This window comes from Culex pipiens, chromosome 1 (genome assembly GCF_016801865.2).
Source record: "Culex pipiens pallens isolate TS chromosome 1, TS_CPP_V2, whole genome shotgun sequence".
NCBI classification, from domain to species: domain Eukaryota; kingdom Metazoa; phylum Arthropoda; class Insecta; order Diptera; family Culicidae; genus Culex; species Culex pipiens.
In genome coordinates, this window is record NC_068937.1 from 109654153 (window position 1) to 109677158 (window position 23006).

Below are 23006 nucleotides of genomic sequence, written 5' to 3' on the forward strand. Positions count from 1 at the left end.
GGTGTATTTGAAGTGGTTACGAAGAGTAATGAATTTTTGGGCATGAATTCTTCATCAATGGATTTCGAGCTTTATGCCTGAGTTGTCTTGAAAAATGGGTTATGTGGATTCAAAATGCCGTTTTATTCATGGATTTAACAGCTTTGCATTGAATTCAAGCTAGACTCATCGGGTTGTTTTTTTTTTCGACACAGTCTTATCATATTCCAACAGAATCAGATTTCATCAGCAATGCGAAAAAATAAGTGTGGGAATTGCTTACTTTTCTATACTGTTCACAACAAAATTTGCTAAAAGTATCACTGCGTGGTGTCACTAAATTTTCCCAAAAAAAATATGGTTCTTACTGGTTTTAACGTTTTGCAACGCATTTTTAATTATACAAAAAAAGTATTTAAAATTTAGTAAATTGTAAAATTCAGATTGTTTTCAAATATTTTATTTGCAACCCTGATTAACATGAAAAGTACTAAAATATACGTTATATTTCAAATAGAGATAATTTATTTTAAATAAAACACTTGTAGCTAATAAAACAACTCCATCATTATATAAATCCCAGTGTATAATAAAACAAATCAAAGCAGAAAACGAACCTCTTCCGGAAGGTGTCACTTTGGGTTTGCAAAAAGTCAAGTGTCGTCGTCACCAGGGCGAGAAACGATTTTAAAAAACGAGCCAGGAAGGAAGTCATGTCCTCACACTATGCTAGTACCCAACTATCTATCTCTATACACACATAAAATGTACCAGGGACTACAGCCCGAGCACAGAGCCCACGATTGTCCACACGTCCTAGAGACAATGGCTTTGCTATGCTTAGTCCCATTTGGTAGGGCTACATACTAGGGTAAAACACCTAACAAACAAAAAACGATATAAGGAAGTGGAAGTAGTTTGATATACGTCGGGAAAGTAGAGAATGAGACAGACATGTATAACATTGCGTCAACAAAACGACTAGAGTGTCTAGATGTATTTTTATAGGTGAAAATTGTGTAACCCGGAGAGATTCTTTTGGATTATGGAACAGGATAGCGGCAACGGAAAAAGGGACAAGATGAATTAAAGTGAGAGCTATTTTGAAAACGTTCTTTTTTCCCTTTCGAATGTTCTAACTAAGAGTAGGTGAGAATTTAGGGGTGGGCAGTGCTTCTCCTCAGCTGATGCCAATCTTCATTGCTTTGTTACGTCGTTTTATTACGCCTCTAGTAGTTATAGCTATCTATTCCAAGTTGTATGTGGCTTGTGTGGTGCCTCAATTTTGCACGGACTTTTCCATGCCACCATCGCACGTTTGACTCGTTTGGCAGGCCGTTGGGAAATTCGTTGATGGTAAGTGCTTAACATATGGCGTCTTGCCTTGGAATGTGATCAGGGGTTCCCAACTTCACAGTTACATGGTGCATTCTACGCTTATGACCATGACATGACCAAGCTTGATCATCTCTAAAAATATTTATTTTTCTAACAAATTAGAAAAAGTTCTATAAATTGGCTTTAAAAACATGGAATGTTGTACAATTGCTGGTAAGGTACAGATTCTTAAAAAAGGTATACAGGAAAAATTAGGGTTTCTCTACATCACTATAATAATATCGATTTTTTAATGACGATAACTCTGCAACCATGAGTCCAATCTTTCGAATTAAAATGTTTGTTCGAATTGATTTGATCGAAAGTTTGTGCTTTTCAGTCTATTCAAATCTAAGGGAAATATGCCCATCAATCTAAGCGGTGGTGTCTGAAGGATGCTCGACATTTGGGTATTTTCTTGAAATTTACTAAAACCAGGTACACTAAACAATAGAGTAAAATTTTGTGAACAATTCAGATTATGTTGATTTTTATCAAAAGTGATTCCTATAACTTTTTCAAGCATTTTACAACAACATTTCCAAAGTCTATTATGGTCAGACTAGAATTCACCGAAGCCCATGCAATTTCTATTTTTGGCCGAGTTCTTTTTTCTTTCAGCACACTTGGTGGCTGCCAGTTCATATTATTGTACACAACTTTCAGGGTTAAACTAACAAAAAGTAGCATTTCCAAAGGAAGTCTCCTGGCATCACTGAATCACTCGTACACGTCGTGCTAGTGGTGTTGCTGGCCGGCCTTTGTTCTTTATTTGCCTTCGCTTCTCTTTTTTTCCGTCAGCCATAAACGAGAATAGGTAAAACGTCTAGTAACGCAGGGCTATTGTTTTTTTTTTGAAAGCCCTTGCTAATTAATTCCATGTTTCGGGATTATGTTTCAAGTGAATGTATAAACCATGTTCAAAAGAACATGTTACCGGAAGTTAGAAGCAGTTTTATATCAAAAACGTTACTTAATCCACCTTTAGGTGGATGGTGCCTTCCTCTCATTTATATTGATTCCAACCCCCCTAAAGTGTCCACAAGTTTATGGATCTCCCCTAACGTTCGCAGCACCTAAGAGGTCCTAATAAAAATAAGTAATGAGTAAAAAACAGACTACCTACAGACTTTTTGTCAAGATTGTACAGACACGGCCTTTGAGGAAAATGGCATCCCTCTACACGGCTTTTTCGTGGCGATCAGATCCGACCAGTTGAGGTTATGTGAATTCAGACCATTTTTTAAACTGCTTGTAATTTAAGATAGGTAAGTCAGATCTTGAAAATTCTTACTCCACCTAAAAAGTCTTCTCATATGCTTTCTAAAATTATATAACATGTGAGGGTTTCATGAAAAAGCCACCCTTTTACCATAATTTTAATTTAATATGAAACAGTTTTTTAACATAACTTTTTAAATACATTATAAAACTGCATGAATTTAAATAGCAACTTAGGGGACGTTAAGACGGAACGATTAAACCCATTCCGGCCAAAATCGGTTGAGCCTGTGACGAGATATTCCAGTGACATTGATTTGGTACACATGTCTACATACAGCCAAACACATAGACATTTGCTCAGCTGGTGATTCTGAGTCGATATGTACAAATGAAGGTAGGTCTAGGAGGTCTAATTAAAGAGTTCATTTTCCGAGTGATTTTATAGTCTTTACTCAGTAATGTGAGGAAGGCAAAACGCTCTGGAAACGTAAGCAAAAGTGAAATTTTGATTGGCGAGATCCATTAAGCGGTTTAGTTCTCCCAGTATGCAAGATTGCATGTAAATTGACAAGAATTGGGGCTATTGATAGTAAGTTATTGGCCTCAACAGATATTTTAGAGCTTTAATTGAGCAACAAAGCAACCCTAGCCGAAGATAGGCGACTGACGAGAAAAGATAATATTTACAATACCCTGTATGAAATTTTCTGATCTGTTTGAAACCATATGATCTGGGATGGTCATAGCTCCTGCAGGTAAAAAAACACGTATTTAACAATATTTCTTTTCGATTGCAAACTAGATTTATATCTTAAGTATTTTGTTTTGTTTTTCCACAATTTCTAAAATTTTGATTTTGTCAAAAAAAAAAATGCCAAGTTGTATTTTAACCAACTTGTGCCATAACTCGTATTTTTGCTGGGAATCGTGCCTACTTCGGATTACAGAAGACCATCGCATCGGATCGAGTGCAACGCCGCACGAAGCTGACGATGTACAAAACACTGATTAGACCGGTAGTCCTCTATGGCCACGAGACCTGGACGTTGCGACAGGAGGACGAACGTGCCCTTGGAGTTTTCGAACGGAAGGTGCTACAGGTGTCAGTGCAGGTGTCTGACGGAGTGTGGCGAAGACGCATGAACCACGAACTGCACGCGTTTCTTGAAGAACCGACCATCGCCACCCAGGCGAAGATCGGGAGGCTCAGGTGGGCCGGCCATGTCGCCCGAATGGACGAGAGCCAGCCTGTCAGACTGCTTTTTGACCGCGCTGAACCAGCTGGCGGAACAGGCAGGAGAGCAGGGAAACCGCGCGCTCGGTGGGGAGATCAAGTGAATGGTGATATCCGGAAAATCTGTAACCTGGGAAATTGGAGAGTAGCAGCGCAAGACCGAGAAAGATGGAAGCGTCTTCTTGCTACAGCACGTGTACCTGGTGCGCTATGCTGATTGGTATGTATGTGCATAACTCAACAGAACAGAACATATCACAGAACAAAAACGAGAATTTTTAAAAATGGTTATCTTGCGTTATTCATTTTTTGTGCCTGAAAATTCGATTTTTTTTAGCAATACCAACAACTTTGTCGAAGACACCAAAAACTTTTTTTTTTGTTTTTGATAACCCTTTTAGTCAAGCTTTTAGATGGGCAACTTCCAGCATTGTTTGCAGACTTGTATGAACGCACTTATGATGCAAAACGTCTGCTTTGGTCATAGAATTAGCAAATACAATGTTCAATCCAAATTAAAAAAATATATAAAACATAACTTTTGGAAGTTTACTCATTTTTTGGAAATTTTGTGAAAGCATTAAAAATTCAAATCACAAAGTTATAATGTAACCCAAATCGATTCCGAATACCGTAAACCGGGGTGACATTGATTGGATTTCAATAAATTTTTGGAATTTTTTCTAACTGTTAAGGGTTTTTTCAAGAAACGTGTTTTGGGGTAGGCTACACAAGGTCTATACACTATTATTGAAAATTAAAATTTTCAACGATGCTTAAAAAATAGTTGCGTTGAAAGTTCTTATTTTAAATTCTGCGGTGATTTTGATAGTCATAGTTTTATTTGTTAAAATTAAATTTAAGGTGTTCAAATTTTATTTTAAAGTCAAATGTACCATCACTAAGGTTGCTGATATAGTTTTTAAGAGAAAAAATCAATGTGTATAATTAGTTAACTCAGTTTATAAGCTTTTCAACATGTTTTCAACAAAATACATAATTTTTTTTTTGAAAAAATTGTTAAAGCTCACAATGTTTCGTTTATAAAGTTATCGATTCATATTGCATTTTTAACAAAGCACTAATAAAAAGATTTACATTTTATTTGAAATTTGTTTTACTGAAAATGCCTATAAACTTGAAGATTTTTTGAATTGTATTTCAAAAATACAAAAAAATTATTATTTACAAACATATTTTACCTTCTCCTAGTGGAAAATTGTCCAAAGAATCCGAAAATGCATTCCGTTTTCCGATTTGAAATCACTTTCATCAACACTTTGAGAATATTAAAATAGTGCTATTCATCAACATTTTCTTAAATATAGCAAACTGACTTTGTAAACTTTTCTAAATTTTATGAAACTACTTTGAACACTTCTTTTTTTCCGTATCATGTTACTCCTAATATTTTTGAAAGCTTTTTTAATAAAAGGGATCAAGTTTCCACCCTCTCTTGTGCGAACATTTTTGAGCAACTTCAAAGATTTCAAACCATCAGTGTTAACTGTAACTCAAATCGATTCCGAATACCGAGGTTGGAAACCACTGACCACCACACTTGGTATGAGTCGCTGAAATGCTGCACTTTTGTGTATGTGTGTGGTGTGTGTTGTTTCGTGGAAAACGGAGGAATTGTAGTACAAAACATTAAAGAGAACTTTTGTACTCGTTCATGCTTTACATTGGGCGCTGGTTTAATTCATGCTTTTAACATTTAAGGTCTGTGTGTATGTGTGGTAGTGGGATGATAGAAAGCAAGTGGAAGTCATTGTGGGATTAAGTGTGTTTTTGTATATGTGTGTGTGTGTGTGTTTGTGAGTTATGTGTGGGATAGGATTGCGGATGCTTTCCGGTTGTAGGAATTTTTCATTAAAGTGAAATATTTTCCTTGTTTCGTGGTCTTTTTTGCCATTTGGACAGAGAGAGTACTTCTTGGGGTTTCGAGATTAAGAGGGGGTAAATGAGCTCAACAACAGTAACTGGTAACGTGTTAGGTAAAACAAAACTAAAAGGAACTAATAGAACACAGATGAGTGGGAACAAAAGTTGTAGAATAATCAGAAAAAGAAAACTCAAGAGTCCGGAATCTACTGGTTGACGGTCACGCGTACAAGTCGAGGTTTCGGATGCCGAGTCACTTACTTGGTCTGGGTCGGCGTTCCGGCTGGGAGGATGGCGTAGTGGCCGTGGTCGTCGGCGTTTTCTTGTTGTGCGCTTTGGCCGCCGACGAAGCGGTCGAGGCAGTGGCAGTGCTACCGGAGCGAATCTGACGTTTCGGCGAACCTCCACCAACGGTTCCGACTGTGCTGCCGTCGCTAGCTACGGCCGGTCCAACCGACTGTGATCGTCCTAAAATGGAGAGGTCTGTCGGTTAGAAAGGGGAGGGGAAGTTGGGATTTTGGTCAGTTTCTATTCTATAGACGTTATTTTTTTTAGGGCGCGCGTCAACCAACCTTTGTTGGACGTCTTCTTGGGGCTGCTCTTCTGGGGGCTTCCCTTCTGAGGACTTCCGTGTCGAGACAGCCCGGTCTTCTGGGGACTTCCTCGCTGCGGACTGTCCCCCTTGGAGCGAGGAATGGCCGGCATCAGCTTCTCCCGCGTCGGTGACGGCAGCAGGGCTCCCTCCTCCATATCTACGCCAGTAGTACGCTCCAGATGGTGCCGGACGTTATCCTTGCGGCTACGAGAGAAGGCCAACCCGTCCGGCAGAGTGCGGCCCATGTCAACGGGTCGTGCACTGCCGGGGAACTTTCCACGACCGCCAGCGTGAGGCTTCGTCGGCGAACTCTTCTTGTTGTTCTCCTTTTCCTTCTCCTCCTTGGTAATAGGTCTACAGAAACGAACAAAAAAACAGACAATCTCAATCTCACCCTGCCGAAACTTTCCCAGACAACTCATCGTACCTGACACTGGACGCCAACGAGAGGGCGCTCAGCGAACTCCTCCGGGAAACTTGTTCCCACAGCTCCTGCTGCTTGTTGAACAGCTCCGGATTCATTTCTACGCCCCATCCTCGGCTCTGCGTAGCAAACAAAAAAAAAAACGAACATCAATTTTCGATCGATCCCAACTTTCACCGGAAGAGCCCCCACCACACACTCACCTTGTATTCGCCGGCCTTCTTCCGCAGCTCAATCACCTCCTTGTACCAGGTGCTGTCGGAGCCCGCGTGGGCCCGCCCGTCCCCGCCGCCGTCCAGTTCCGGCTCGAAGCCGAACTTTTCCTTGTCGCTCCGGTACGCCTTCAGCTTGTGCTCCACGACGGTGGCCATGTCACGTCTGGAAAATGCGCACATATTAGGAGGCACTAATGAACCCCTCCATTGATGTGTGGTGGAGGGAAATTGCCGAAAAAATGGCAGACCCACTTTGGGGAATTTGGGAATGCTTTTTGCGATGCTTTAAGCACCTTAAAGCACCGGGATGCACTGAGAAAAACAACTTGCATAATGTTTAATCGTCAGATTGAAACGAAAACGAAACTATTGTTTGCGATTTGAAGCCATGTTATTATACCATTTTATTTGTTTTGGTTATATTTAGGATATTTTACCAAGAATATCGATTCCCTTTTCACCTTAAGATAAAAAAAAAATCGGCAAGCCAGGTATTTGGTACAATACAAGAAGGGCTATTTCTCCGGAGCAGTGTTATTAAAATATCAAACTATCAGCTCTCAGCAAATACAATTATTAATCTTGAATAGTCATGCCCCAAATACAACTGCTCTTCTATTTGTATTGATATACTCTGCGTTTTTGTGTTTACACACTCGCGTTGGACATTCTCCTATTCTCTCTAATTTCCACTTTCACGACCATCGCACCGCAACATCGTTCAACCACCAAAGCCGTCACAAAACCAATTTCGCAAGCGCAGTTTAATAGGACGTCATGCATGGTCACTCCTGATCGCCGTGACGGTCGCTATAGTCTCTGATGTTTTTGGTGCAGAGATAATCAAATGATAGTGTTTTTTATCACTCATTTGCAACACTGCCCAGGAGTTCGAAATATTTCGTCGGAGAACAACTTTTTTTGAAGATTATTTTTCAATTTCACAATATATTTCTTAGGAAAAGTCGCTAAAAATTGAAATATTTTTCTGTGCCTCTTCACTCCTCCACTGTGAAAGAGACCATTTTCAGTACATCCCGCCGCATTTTTTGGCAAGCAACAAGCAAAGTTCCAAACAATCTAGCACAAGAACCATAATTACTTTTCGTGCTGCGGCCTTTCAGCTTCGACGTCGTTCACCAGTGGTTCCAGTTCGTGGGCGTTTGCTGCATGTGGAGTGAGGGTTTGTGTGTGTGTATGCGGGAAGAAAAGTCGAACATCAAAGGTAAAAAAAGGAAAAAATATCGACGCCGAAAAAACATGAGAAAAAAAGTGAAAAACGAGAAGAAAAACTCAGCAATAAATGTGTCTACATATCGGTACAGATTCTTTTTTTTTTGGAGCAAAAATCACTGAATCGTGGAGCAACGTGTAACGTGATGCAGAAAAATAGTAGTTTTTTCTCTCGTTTTTGTACAGATTTTTGGTTGTTGTTTTACACTCGTAGCAATTTAAAACAGTTTCTTTTTACTTTTTACTTGACGAGCTGAGCGGAGAGCAGAGGGGGCAGATAGTACTGGGGAATGGAGACTTGTGTCTAGCACTTTCCTCACGTAACAAATCCAGTTAACTAAACTTGTGAATGGTTTCGGGGGATACTACTGATACTCACTTAATATAGCCGATTATGTGCCAATGATGTTGATTAAATTTTAAACTGTTTTTGTGATGATAGAAAATCTCGAATTTGATCTTGTTTTTGCATAGATTTTCCCTGAAAGTTTGGATAGAACATGAACTGATTGTGATAAAGCTTTCATTTTAAATGTTGTTTGTTTTTCCCGACAAAATTCTTTTTTTGTTTTGAATTGGAATAGGGTTTTGAGTAAAGCAAAAACGTTGACGACTTTTATCAACCGATAAAATGTTCAATGCAAGAGTTCTCTAATTACTGCAAATAATCAGATTCTGAATTTTTATCTCCACAAATCACATCAATTAGTGTACTGTGTATGAAGCTTTATCATAATCTGTGTCAATCACTCGAAACTAATAGTTTTTGAAACATCCTGCTAGATTGCTTATCAGTTGTTTTAAATAAAAATAACTTTTCAAATGAACATTATCAAAACTGTTTATATAACGATTATATTATCAACATTTCAAATATAAAAGGCACAGAATATCTACACTAGCAGCTACTTGGTTCGCGCGAATACACTATATTAGTAAATTAAAGATTCAACCAATGAAGGTAAAATGTTTTGATGAATGGACTGTTATGAATGAAGTAATGATTTCCAATTGGTTGAGCTTACATCTACGAATCGCCTGTTATATAGGCGAAAAATATATGTTTTCAAAATTCCTAAGGACACATTTCCTAAGATTGGAGCTAAAATACGAAGTTTGAAACAAATTTAACGTTGGCGGGGATGAAGTTCGAAAATGAGATGAATGTGTGTGTGTCCTGTCTAGCGGAAACTGAGAGAGGGTGGAGCCAGTCGAAGGGGTGGGAGGGGTTGGCTTGGTTAAGTGAATGAAATTGGAACTTTTTTTTTGGTTTGGTTTTTGAATTTGGTTCGGTTTTTGGAAGAAGGAAGTGTGTCTGCGCGCACCTTCTCGCTCGTTCGTGGTTCGTTTTTTGTGCACGGTGGGCACGTGGCTGCTAGTGGCGGCCGCCTGAGCGGCTTTGATCGCACCCATCGAGAGGGACTTGCGGGGTGGCGGCTCGTGTGGCGCCGCCGAATCCTCGCCATCCGGGGCGGCCCCCTTGATCGCTCTGCGCACGTGGGGCCACACGAACTGCAGGCGATACTCTGTGCTCAATTTGTAAATAGTTTTTTTGAATAGGCCACTTGACTCACCCGCCTGGTATCGGAGTTGGTGTAGGTTTTGATGGAAAGAGAGGAAAAGAAAAGAAGTAATACAATAAAAATATTAATTAGTCATTTCCATGAAGTTTCCTCTGGGGAACGTTACATAATGTTAAACGGTGTAGCTATCAAAATATAAAATTTATAGAAATGATGAAAAGTGGAATTCAATGTCAATAAATCAAGATTCGATTAGCTGAAAATTATGTGATAAGTTTAGTAGTTTCAATATACTTCAAGGAATATATTAACCCTATCAGAGAAACAATCATCATGGAGCTTGGATCATGGAGAATAATTTGCATAGCAGTTTGACTGAAAATTGACAAACAGCAGTTATCAGGACTGTTTTGAAACAGGTTTGCTACCTGGATTGAGTTAAGGACGTCATTTTGCATTGCCCATTGTCTCACATATTGACCTTTCTTAGTGTAGTAAAATAAAATATTTAAAATTGATATTGTTAAATTAATGAAAAAAAATACTTAATACACCTTTTGGTGGGTGATCCCTTCTTAATTTTTGCTTTACTGTAGTGCCACTGCGCTTCAAGTTACTTAGTAAAATCTTTAAGTTACTTTTAAGCAATATGCAATGGATTCTGGATAGTTTGAAATAGGTTTTATACCTAAGTTTTTGCAATGAAAATTTCAATTGTAATCAGTTATTCCCCCTATTTTTTTTGAAAAAAAAAACTTGACATAAAATTTGCAATAGTCAAAACAAAGACCCATTAAAGTTCAGTGCTGCCACATGTCAGAAAACTTAGGGACGCGACGGTAACGTAACGTGACTGAGTTAAGAAGTTACGGCAGAAATTCACCATTTCTGAGCGGTGTTAATTCTTCCCACTCTTCCGGTTACAGGATATTCACTTTCAAGAGAGCTATCAAATTAGAAAACAAAGTTACAAAATTCTATGATAGGATCACATACCGGGTAGGTGGAAATAATAAAACGGTGGTCATATCAATAACAAGTCCCGTTAAAATATCCGATTTTGTTATCGGAAAATCATGACCATTGGTAATGAGAAGAAAAAATAATAACATCCCCAAAACTTAGGCTATAAATTGTTATTGAACAGATCTTATGAGAGAATGGGACAGTAACAACCCAAGTTGTGGCACTTGGAAAATCATTCAATCAGCAGTCATTAAAATGTGTTGTTATTATACACAGTAAATAAAATCATGATAATATTACATCTGGTAAGGGGTACATCTTATGTCAGAAAAAATGTGTAATTTTACCTCTGAAAATGTGTAATTTTACCACTTTGCTGGTGTAATGTCAATTTTTCAGTCTAAATTGAGGTAAAATTACATCATCAAAAAGGTAATATTCAACCTTCCAAAATATCAAATAGCAATATACTGTGTATATTGCTGAATTTTACTTTAACTATAGCTTATTATGTTGCGAAAATTTTGACCCATTTTATGAAGGTCATAATTTTGGCCATGAAATGTGGTTTTTGTATCAAAACTTTTATAAAAAGCAAAAATATTAAAGCAGATTTTATAAATTGCTCATAATACCCCCCAAGGAAATCAACAATAAATTTGAAAATTTTCTAATTGCCAACAATCCAATTCGTTATTCATTTTGTATTATGCTTAATCTGTCTAGAATTATGGAAAAATTATGACGAATTTTGTTTAAGACAATATTTTGGCCATTTGCAGACGATGGAATTCAAACCTGGCACTCAAATTGCAGACTGGCGCTTTACTTAAGGGAGATGGCGTCGCTATTTTTAGACCACGTTTTCCACTTTTTCTCATCGTAACCGACTACTTTATCGACTTCATTTTGCTGGGTGAGATAGGACGCCGTCTATTTTTAGACGATGACTCAACACTTTTCCTCTCTTGCGCTTAAAAAAACCAGGTGGCAGCACGATGTAACGCCACGTCCCTATTCGGCTATCAGATCGTTTGATACTGAGAAGGATAAACGTCTATATCTGCTCGACATTTCAGTTTCTTAAGTAATCTCTGGTTTTTTTAAGTGCAAGAGTGGAAAAGTGCTGAGTCATCGTCTAAAAATAGACGACGTCCTATCTCGCCCAGCAAAATGAAGTCGATAAAGTAGTCGGTTTTGATGAGAAAAAGTGGAAAACGTGGTCTAAAAATAGCGACGCCATCCCCCTATTATATGTGTTAGTGAGAACTGCAGATAGCTGACATGTTTACACGCGGGCAAAAATGAGCTATGAGCTTGCTGCAAAAACAACTGTTATAAAATGTAACACTTTGTGCAGCAAATACATTGTTGCAGATTTTGATGTTTTTTTTTTTCCTTTGGGTGCAGGACAAATCTTAGCCAAGTTGGAGCTATTGATTTGGATTTAAATTGAGATGAGAATGCCATTTTGTGCAAACTTTCAATGTCTCACTTTTTGATTTTTACAGATCTCTGAAATTTGTTTTCAATATTTACCAAAAATTGAAAAACCCGGTGTACTGTTGTCATATTACATTTAAAATGTATTTCCGATCAGATCGTGTTATCTTGAAACTCCCTGCAAATGCGGCAACTTGCCAAAGGGAATTTAAGTCCCAGACCGTTTTGCCACTATTGCATGCACGTTTACTGTTCCCATTTTCGATGATAACTCGGGACCAATTCAACCAAATTTCTAGACAATGCACATAACGGTAAACCAACACAACGTGTTTCAGTTTTTGTTTGTTAAATGTCAAACAAAAAAACGCGTTTTCTTGGAACGTTAATAAGTATACGACATGATTACATGACCACGGTGATTTGAATACATTTAGTCTATTTGGGCGTATTTTTTCAGTCTAATTGTCCCATCGTGAAACTTAGCATCATTGTCCGTTTTTCAAGTACCAATTATTTATACAAGAAGTCTTTTATTTTTTTAAGATGTTAAGTTGTATATTTGAATTGAAAAGAATAGTAACATAAAAATGACAAAATAATCTTGAATTAAAATGATTGAAAAAAAAAAAAAAGATTGTGAATTATTGTTGGTTCATATATTTGTTTCCTTTATCGAGCTTATGACATCTAAAGCAGTGAGTAAAATCAAAAGCAACATATATAGTGTAAAGTGTAAGTGTAGTTTTGGTGTGAGCTATTCACCATCACTCAAACATCAATCACTGTACAAATCGTGCTTTCCATTTCATTAGGGCACAAAACTTTTGTAAACAAGAGTGTAGCCCTCTCACACCTTATGCAAACTGTCATTTGAGTGAAAGGGATACACTATTGTTTACAAAAGTTTTGTGCCCTTTTGAAATGTTAGGCTCCAAATCGGCAACACTCTCTCTCACTCGAAGCACCTCACAACATCACATTAGATCTGGTGGTGTGAGTGTTTAGTGTCGGTGTATGTGTGTGTTCTCAGGTGTTTTGCGCAACGACATTGACAAAATGAAAAAAAAACTTGAAAACTCGCACATTCATTTGCTCTGAATCTGTTGGGAAAGGGTCGGTCGGTAAACGTTACCTGTTGCTGCACCCTGCCGCCGCCCTCGACCGAGACCGGCTCGTGCGTTCCGTTAGCGATTCCGGTTCCGGTCGGAAGCCGTCCGTTAGCGACCCCTGGCGGTCCTTCCGATTTACTGCGACGGGAAGGTGTTCCACGCTCTTCAGACTGTAATTAAAATGAATACATTGCTTTTCTTCGTGAAGTTACGACACTCGCTGAGGAAATCTTTTTTAACTTTTTTTTTTGCTATCGAATGAGGAAATCCAATTAGGTACGGGTTAACTGTCGACTTCCTGTCGTAAATTGGAAATTTAGAATCAACAGGAAATAATTAACAATAAATAAACATGACCAACGGAATTTTCTATGACAGGGGTTATGTTTCGCAGATTCTAGAAAGGCAGTTTAAGGGTGTAGGAGTGTACTTGTGTGCTGTATGATAGCATTTTCTGTCTGTTTGCATGCTTTTTAAGTCAATAGATTTGATGAGATGATGAAAAAAGTATTGATAACAAGTTGAATTATGATTGCTAGCAATGAAACATATGATTTTTGTTAAAAATATGCCAATTAATGTTTTTTTTCGTAGTAGTTTTTACCCTTATAATGCTTTTATAGATATTTTCAAATAGATTGAGTTCTTTGGATTGAAATAAGAAATGTTTTTTTTTTGTCGTTTGGTTTAGTTTTACTCACTTGTAATCCGATTGACATGATTTTATCATGACAACACGTCAAAACATGACAAGGATTTATCCTGACACAGATAAAAACAATCCAGGGTTTTTCTTTTGAAAATTTTATGACAAAAAATTTGCTTATTTTACAGTCATTCTTCTTTTTATAAATTTACAAAAAAACATAAAAGCCAATTTTCTTATTAAAAAAATATACTTTTTTTTAAATCAAAAGCTTCAAGATTTCGGAAAACTTGGGTTTTGCAAAATGTTTAAAAAATTGTTTATTTAAATCAGGGCTGTGCAGTCGGAGTCAGAGTCGTTGGAGTCGGGTCATTTCGATGACCTGGGGTCGGAGTCGGAGTCGTCAAAACTCGAATAGCTGTAGTCGAAGTCGGAGTCAAAAATTTTTGATGTAAGGAGTTGGAGTTACCAAAATGTTCACGAAATATAAACTTTTTATTATTGATCAGTATTTTTTTAAAATAATGCAATTTAATTCACAAAACATCATTCTCATTTTAATTTTTTAGAAAATTAGTTATTGCAAAACAATTGTGCTAGGGAATAATGCATTTAACAACACCTCTTTCATTGGAATTTTGAAATCGTGACCGTGTTATTTGAATTTGCATTTTCCCTCCTCTCTCGACTTTGGCCAAAGCCACATATTCACTGTTTTTGGCAATCTGAAAAATAATGGTTCGCTATCAGTGCTTTACTAAAATAATGTTCCCAAAACATTTAAAACTTTCACTCTCCAACGAATGTTCGAACAATCTGTTACTTGAAAATTAACATTCATATTTTGTATGCAACTACAAAAAAAAAACAAGGTGTCTTTTTGCAAAAATATTTGAAATTGACAAAAACTTACAAAAAAAAATGTTTTTGAAAAAATCATTGTATGTTTTAAAGATAACGATTATCTTAAGGTGAAACTGGACATTGTCCAATAAAAAACTGAAACTGGTGGACCTTCCCGTATCCCCTTAATGTTTTCTATTTCTTCAAAAATCTAAAATTGTTGATTCTTTGGCAAACTATTTTGATATTGTTGAAGCAAAACTCAAGATTAATAAAACAAAATATTCGCGCAAATGTGAAACTGAATATTTGGGTGAAGCTTACGGAACAAATTTTCATTTCTTAGATATTCTAATACTGAGTAGGTGTCGGAGTTGGCGTCGGAGTCGACAATTTGTTGTAAGCTGAAGTCTGAACAGGAGTCAGAGTCGGCTAGAGTTGGTAGGTCGGAGTCGGAGCCGGAGTCGACTAAATTCAGATGTCCGATCGGGCCCAAAATTGGTGCGGTGGTTCCTTGGCCAAAATAATTAGACCTTTATTATTTTGTTTGGCCATAAGGGTGACCAACGCCGTGTAAAGGAGGTCCAAAAGATACAATTTTCTTCGATTTTCGTAAAAACCACATTTTTCAAAAATTCATAGCTCCGCGCCATTTTTTTTTTTCAATTATGCTACTTTCGAGGGGAATTGCTGTATATAAATATTATTGCAGTTCAGAATGTGCTCTAGACATTCTTAGATGAATTATCGTTTTAAAATGCTACTGTTATTAAGTCTGAGTGGTAAAATTGGCTCATACAAAACTACTGAGATTTATTAGACCAAATCTCACCCCCAGACCCAATGTAACCCGTGGTGACGGTACTGAACAAATGAAACAGGGAGCTAAAAATTGGTTTCAAATGCAAAAATATATGTTTGATGCTGAATATTCGAAATTCATAAATCAACGATAAGGAAAGGTAAACGATTGAAAATTATTATATTAGTTTCAAGAGATTTTTTTGCACTTGTCTTTGAAAATTGAAAATTGATAATTGCTGAATAACATTTTAAAAGTCATTTAATTGATTATAGCTTCTGGTTCAACTCGACGCATCTAAAAGTTATGGAATAAATTGCGATTTATGATAGAGCAAGAACTATATGACTAATTACAGCACATGCAAGAACAACGTAACAAACGGTTATGACATATTAGAAAAGCGAATGAGAAAATATAAAATCGTTAGTTAATGTTATCAAGATAGATTAATGAATAATGTTTTTTCTATATTTGGTATGAATATTAGAAACGGGATCGAAACAGGTTCACTTCAAAATAACGTATTCATTTTAATTGACATTCTTTACGGTGTTTCCGCACAAATACAATCGACCACAAAAACTTGACTAACAAATAGCTATACGATGTTTTAAACAGCCTTTACATATTGTTCTAACGTTGCTTTTCGCCTTGATATCTACTACAATACTTTCAACTGATTACGTGATTTGAGTAATGAGAAGCAAACTAGTTTTTAATTGTTAGCAAATTTTTACTGTGATGTGATGTATGGTGAATGTAGTGATGTGTGCATGTAAAATGTGAGTTTATTCGTTGTGTGCTGATTTCTAGAAGCGCATTGTGATAGTTTTGTTTGAAATGCTTTTAAAGTTTATCCTGAGTGGTAGTAATATCATCATTGCTTTCAAAACACAATTTCAACGCCATCAAATAGATGTGGTATTGCGAAGGGGTGTGTTTTACAAGCTTAGCTTAACGTCGAAATGTTAATTATTATCAAATAAAACCAAACAAACAACAATAAAGGCAACGAAATCATCAATGGAGGCACTCGACTGGTTGTGACGTGGGCAACATCTGTATTGGGTTGAAAATGAAATTTACCTTAGTATTTAAAATCTGTTATTTTGTATGACACACATAAGCATCAAAATAAAGTATCTGAATCCTAAATAGTTTTGGTAACAATTTTTAAAGAATCTTCTTAAATATCAACTAAGCTAAAAAATAATCAATTATATCAAACATCAAAATATCATTTTTTTCAACTGGTTTATCCTGTCGCTTGAACCCACTAAACCAATCGCCCAACTGACACATTTTCAGTGCCCTCGAGAGAGAGAGAGCAAAAAAAAGTGCATGCAACCAAATGTCTGTTCCAAATTGCGTGTCTATTTGCATTTTTGGCGAGCTGCATGCACTCCGTGTCTTGTGCCAGCCAGCCAGCTGGTTTTGACTAGAGGCAACCTACAAAAACAAACCACCAGAGACATATTCAAACACACACACACACGACTTTGCCGAAACGTTCTAAGCTTTTACGTCATTATTGATTTTGATCTTCAGCCAAGTGGTGGTCATTTGTGCTCTGGATTAAGAATGTCATTGGACCGTTTGTTTAAACGACTATATTTTCATTGTTCTGTGCGATTTTGGGTAAGATCAAATCATAACGTCTTAATCTCTTAAATTATGGAAAGAAAAGGGTTAGGGCAATTAGATATCATTTATCAAATAACCTAAAGGTTAGGTCATTAGGTCAGTCCAGGTGTAGGAGTCAAACCCATGGTAAAAAATCTACTTCAGTAGATTTGCGGTTCGGCAGTAAGACTTACAATCCAAATGTCGTCAGTTCGAATCCCGGGTGGATGAGAGCTGAGGTGCAAAAAGAGGTTTGGATTGCCTCACCGTTTCAAGCCTTCGACCAAGGTTCGAGTAGGAATCTTGCAACCGCCAAGAACATGCTGCAGGGTGAAAAATGTAATTATTTTTACCAAATAAGAAAATATTGAATTGCTTTGAAACCCCCAAAAAATATTACATATTTGTATAGAAATACATTTTCTGCTTTCACAAGATAACCTAAAACTTGAAAGTTATGGCTGGTTATGTTGCTATGCACTATTACTACATTGTTTTCAGTAGACTATTGATACTTTGTAAAACTTTCATCAGAACGTCTATTTGAAATCAGGTCCCAAATCCTTCCAAAAAAAGTTCCGATTGCCCCCGTTGATGACTTCGACAGTTGCCAGACTAAATCCAAACGATAACAGAAAAAGTGAAACAAAATACAAATGTAACTAAAAAAAGATCAAAACAAAAAAAAAACGTTTTTATTCAGCTCATCTGGAACTGGGGATGAACATGAAAACATAAATCTCTAGTGTCGTGTCGTCTCGGTGGTGTCTGGGTGATGATGACGTTTCGGAGGAAGCCCAGTTTTCATCCTGGATTGTTCTCCGCCATCATTCCCGCAGAACCCCACCCTCGGACGATCTACCTTACTCTAAAGGAAACAGGAGACAACAGCTGGACTACTCTACCCTTGCACCACCACACTTACCCTTGCACGTGAGTGAGTCGTTGCGGCATCGGGCCTGTCCTGGGCGCCACCGGTTCCGCCAGCGTGCTCCTGGCCCCGGCTCGACATGAACTCGTGTGACCGGTAGGCCAGCTCGGGACATTTTTTCCGTCTCGGCAAGGGCGGTTCGTTGATCGAAGCTGTCGCGGGAGGGGTCCATGAAAAGAGAGGGGGAAAATTGACGGTTGAGATTTGTGGATGGGGTTTTACAGAAGCAACAGCAACCGCATTTTCTACTGAGATTTTTAGGTTGTAAAATTTCTATCACTATTAGCAGCAAAGATGAAAGGATTCGATGTCCAAGTCGTTTTAAGCCAATTGCAATAAAAATGAATTTCGATAGACATTCGAACATTTGAGGCTAAGTAAAGAACAACATGCACTATGTAGAGTTAGTAGCAGCGTTATCTACTTTTTGGATGTGTTTCAACAGCTGAAGAATAGAATTCTAAAGTCAGTTTACAAACCTAACAATATTTTGTGCATTCCATATTTCAATTGCATATTTTCAGTTTTATACTATCCCATCAATCTTTTAAAGCTTTTTTGGCACTAACGAAATGGAAAAAGCGGTTTATTTGGTCCCTGATTGATTTTGCGCAGCCTTTTCCGAACACACTATTCAGTTTTTAAGAATCTGGCAGTTTTTCTTGCCTCCTGCTTCGTGAAACTGCCACGCAAGAGTTTATTTTTAAGAGTTGTTTTCAAAGTTCTTTGTCATAGCGGTCATGTGTAACATGACAACTTTTCTATCATTTATTCATTTAAAGTATTATTTGCATGAATTGTGATAATTTAAAATGTTATTTAAAACTGGAAGCTGAATTTTGACAAGCTCTAAATTCCTTTAAACCGCGTTTTTCATCAATAAAGGTAAACCAAGCTTGAAACCTCTGCCATTTTCGTTATTTAACTGTTAAAAAATCGTCAGACATAACTATCTGAACTAAGTTGTTTTTTTTATTTGCAAGAATTTAATTCCTTTAGTTTCTTCAGTTTCAGTAGCTTCTGTATTTTGAGTTTATGTAGTTTCTTCAGTTCTGTAGTTTCTTTAGTTTCTTTAGTTTCTTTAGTTTCTTTAGTTTCTTTAGTTTCTTTAGTTTCTTTAGTTTCTTTAGTTTCTTTAGTTTCTTTAGTTTCTTTAGTTTCTTTAGTTTCTTTAGTTTCTTTAGTTTCTTTAGTTTCTTTAGTTTCTTTAGTTTCTTTAGTTTCTTTAGTTTCTTTAGTTTCTTTAGTTTCTTTAGTTTCTTTAGTTTCTTTAGTTTCTTTAGTTTCTTTAGTTTCTTTAGTTTCATTAGATTTATTCTGTCCTCTAAGATTTGTTCAGGTTTCTTTGAAAGGTTTCTCAAGAATTTGGTGGGCATATTTAGAAGCACCTTAAATGCCAAATCCACTCATGTTACCTTGCATTAACTCTAATAACTTAAGAGTCCCATCAAGCTACGCTGAAGCTTCTCGTAACCGTTGTGCTTGCCATAAATTATTACCATCAGACGATGAAAGAAAGTGGTGGTGGCGGTGCAATCTCCGGATCCTTGCTCAACCTCCATTACGTCAATCTCGACAGGTTGGCATAAGCAGTAAATTAATTCATCACCATCCCATTTCATCCACAACATCTCATCATCGTCATCATGTCTGAGAACACGTGTGAAAAGGAAAAAAGCTCCACCACCAGCTCAGACAAAGCCCGCGGGCGATATTCCAAAATTATGAATCCACTTTGGAAGGAGTGGGTTCTCCCATCTGTGAATCAGTTTCGAGCCTGCAGGGCGTGCGATAAGCTGGGGTGGTGTATTTTAAGCCTGAAAGGAAATCCTGTTGGTCGAGGTTTTGGGAGCTGTTTAGGCTCAACTCGTGAGGAACAGCTTTTGGCACATTATCGGAGTAAGCAAACTTGATTCTAAATATGGAGCTGTCAGCAGAGGACGTTTCAAAATGTATCAGCATTATTAATAACCAAATTGCTAAACTTGACTGTCTCGCACAAGCGTGGTGCGATACCGCTATAAATACAAATTGAGGTAACTGAACGTGAAACGAGCTTCCGATTACATCATCAATCACGGAAAAGGAACCAAATAATTTTTTTATAAAAATACAACATTGAAGTGGCGCAAAACTCACAAGAAAACACAAGTGTTGATGTTGAATGTGAGCTCATTTGATATAATGAGACAAATTCGTTTTCACGCACGAAATAAAAGCTTCTAGCGCGAAATGAAAAAAAGAAATCCTGCCAAAAGAAGGTGAAAAAGGTGAATACACGACTTTGTGCTTCCACAAGGCACAGAAAACGAAACTCACAGGAAAGGACTGAATATTTCATCATTAATTGAATGTGACATGACAGCAGGGGACCGATACAATACAACCTGCGAATAAATAAAGGAGAAAAGTCCTTTCCCGGTCACGAGTCGATATATCTCTCTTCGGTAACGGCAATAACTGGCACAACATTGTCAAAATAGGGTGGACTTATTTTTTTTTGAAAATAATTGATCGAAACTTTTTTTTGTAGTTTTGGTTGAAAATTTAAAAAAAATTATAGTTTTTAATAACAACCAAGAAAAAAATCCACATGCAAACACCAAATTTTGTGCCGCACTTGCTGTCGTCACTTAACTCCGGGGAGAATATAAATCACAAAAGCCTTTTCAGCCCCACGGTCGGGTGTCACCGCCACGGCGTTTGGCCGGTTGGACACAACTAGGTGGGCTATAATTAATTATCTTGTTTTTGCGGCGACAAAAAGAATGGAAAATGGATCAACGACATGCCATGCGACAATAAATGTGAAAAATGGGTGTCTCCTAAAGACTACTTCAAAGGGACTAAGTTTGTTAGTATTTTTTCTTATTTATTTGAAAAATAAGATCTTTGGTATTGTTCAGAAAAAGAACGGTCGGTTGTCATTCTACCGAGATTCCGATCATCTCTCCCACGATCGCATTCAAATGACATCTGTCACCACGCAGCAAACACAAGGAAGAGAGAGAGAGAAAAAAACGAGAGAAAGAGAGTTCGGGCGGCTGCTTGAGTGGTGCTCATTTTTCGTTCGTTTCTTCTTTGTGTTCATGTTCACCGACCGTCGCCAGGCAATGACAATCATGATAGGCGCTGTTTGTGAGTGATCAAATTTTGTATTCGGAAATGATCGAAAATTCTTTCAAATATCGAGCAGTCCCATTCAGTGACAGAACCCTTTTCAAGCATTGTAGGATTTTAAGTATGTTTCAAACACAACTTTCCGACAATTCCAACAAATCGCCTGTTGAACAGAGAAATTTCAGTGAAAGAGGTCCTGGATATCGCCCATTTTATGAATAAGTGTAGGAAATTTGAGTAAAATTTGAAGATTTTTGGATGAAATTGTTGTAGATTGATTACTTGATGTTCAGGTTCCACAATGATTTTGCGATAAATAACTTATTGTTGATGATTGTTGAAATAAAAACTATTGAAAAATATTTTTTTAAGATTACATTTTTTTCAAAATAATTTGTTCAAATAGTGAAAAAAGAGAAAATTGGATGGAAAAACGACCGAAACTTCAACTTGCCAAACATATGCTCCAGGCTACAATTAATTTTGTTGTAAATGTAATTGATTTCTCTCCGTGACGGTTTTCCAATCACCCAACTTTTCTGATGAGGCACCAACAACGTGGCGCCATATACAAAATATATGTAGACTTATTGTTCGCTGATTGTGGCGCCATAACCATTTATATGTAGATTTCAATCAACGTTCGGTTTCGATGGTTCAACGAGGGTGGAACATACCAATCGGTTGGGGCTCTTTATTCTAGCTCAACGTTTTGTTTACCGAATCCATTATTCGATGAGTGGATGTGCGATAGGTTTGAAGCCTTTGCAAATATTTGGAGAGTGATGCTTTCTGGATTTTGAGATGAACTAATCAATTTTTTTTGGAAATATTTCTTTTGTTATTATAAGTTGTTATATTCTCAAAACTTCCATTTAAGATCTGCATAACACTGCTCGCAAAAAAATGCACCCTTTTACGCAATTCACCCCTTCAGGAAATTTTTTTGCATGTTTCAGCATGTCGTTGCTTGATAATCATCAGGAGTTAAGAGAGAACAAAAAATCAGATCCAGCTACAGAAAGGGGATTCAAAAAAAGTAGTAGGGAAAGGATATGAGTCAGGCACAACTTGATAGCATAAAAGGGGGAGGTGGGGGCCAAGCAAGCAAACATGCATTAATTCCGACATTTCCATAATTTTTCACCATGTTGTATAAAAATTACGCGTAGGAGGAAGAGGTTTGTGCAATGAAAAAGATCCATTGCGCAAAAATTATAATCAGCAGAGAACAAGAGCTGGATAATGAGCAGCAGAGGGGGAGAAAATCTGAGAAAAAGAGAAGCGACTGCAGCAAAAAAGGGTGTGATGAAGTTACAGACTGACAGAAAGATTCACCTTCGATGAACTTATCATCCTCCGTTGATTTAGAGAAAAAGTCCGCCTTTGAGCTGGCTGTTGATTAAGGGTACAAAGAAAGTAAGGTGAGCAAAATTCTTAGGAAATCATAAAAAAAAATCAAAAAGTTCCACTTGATAGCAATACAACTAACTTTTAATTTATGAGAAAATGTTCTTCTGGATAAAACATCCTATTTCTGATTTTTGTGATATTTTTTCATTTTACGACTTCAACTGGCATGAAGCATAAAACACTTCACAAAAACAAAGTGGAGCACAACCCCGTTGAAACACAGACTTTGAATGTTTCCCAAATTCCCAGCTGTTGTGTGCCAATAGTCTGTCACATTACCAATTTCCTTTGCTTCATAAACCCAAGGAAAAGTGGCGTCAAGCTTGCCACCATCGATCGTATCACGTTTTAACACAGGTTTAGCAGGAAGGTATGGAAAGCATAAACATAAAACATTTTACGATCGTTCCAGACAA

General features: G+C 37.3%; 1 protein-coding gene across 9 annotated transcripts in view; it reads right to left on the minus strand.

Annotated features, from left to right (window-relative positions):
* The window catches only part of LOC120425714 (uncharacterized), a 54515-nt gene that overhangs the window by 15812 nt on the left and 15697 nt on the right, over positions 1–23006 (minus strand). For 5 of the 9 annotated variants that reach the window (XM_039590316.2, XM_052706220.1, XM_039590322.2 and 2 more), the window contains 9 exons: positions 22516–22572; positions 18052–18209; positions 13233–13379; positions 9491–9743; positions 8035–8098; positions 6921–7095; positions 6721–6836; positions 6271–6647; positions 5960–6181 (listed from right to left, as the gene is read on the minus strand). In XM_039590316.2, coding sequence (XP_039446250.1) covers positions 5960–6181; positions 6271–6647; positions 6721–6836; positions 6921–7095; positions 8035–8098; positions 9491–9743; positions 13233–13379; positions 18052–18209; positions 22516–22572 — 1569 coding nt within the window. The remainder of the gene's footprint in view (positions 1–5959; positions 6182–6270; positions 6648–6720; positions 6837–6920; positions 7096–8034; positions 8099–9490; positions 9744–13232; positions 13380–18051; positions 18210–22515; positions 22573–23006) is intronic. The other 4 variants (XM_052706221.1, XM_039590315.2, XM_039590318.2 and 1 more) reach the window with 3 other exon arrangements.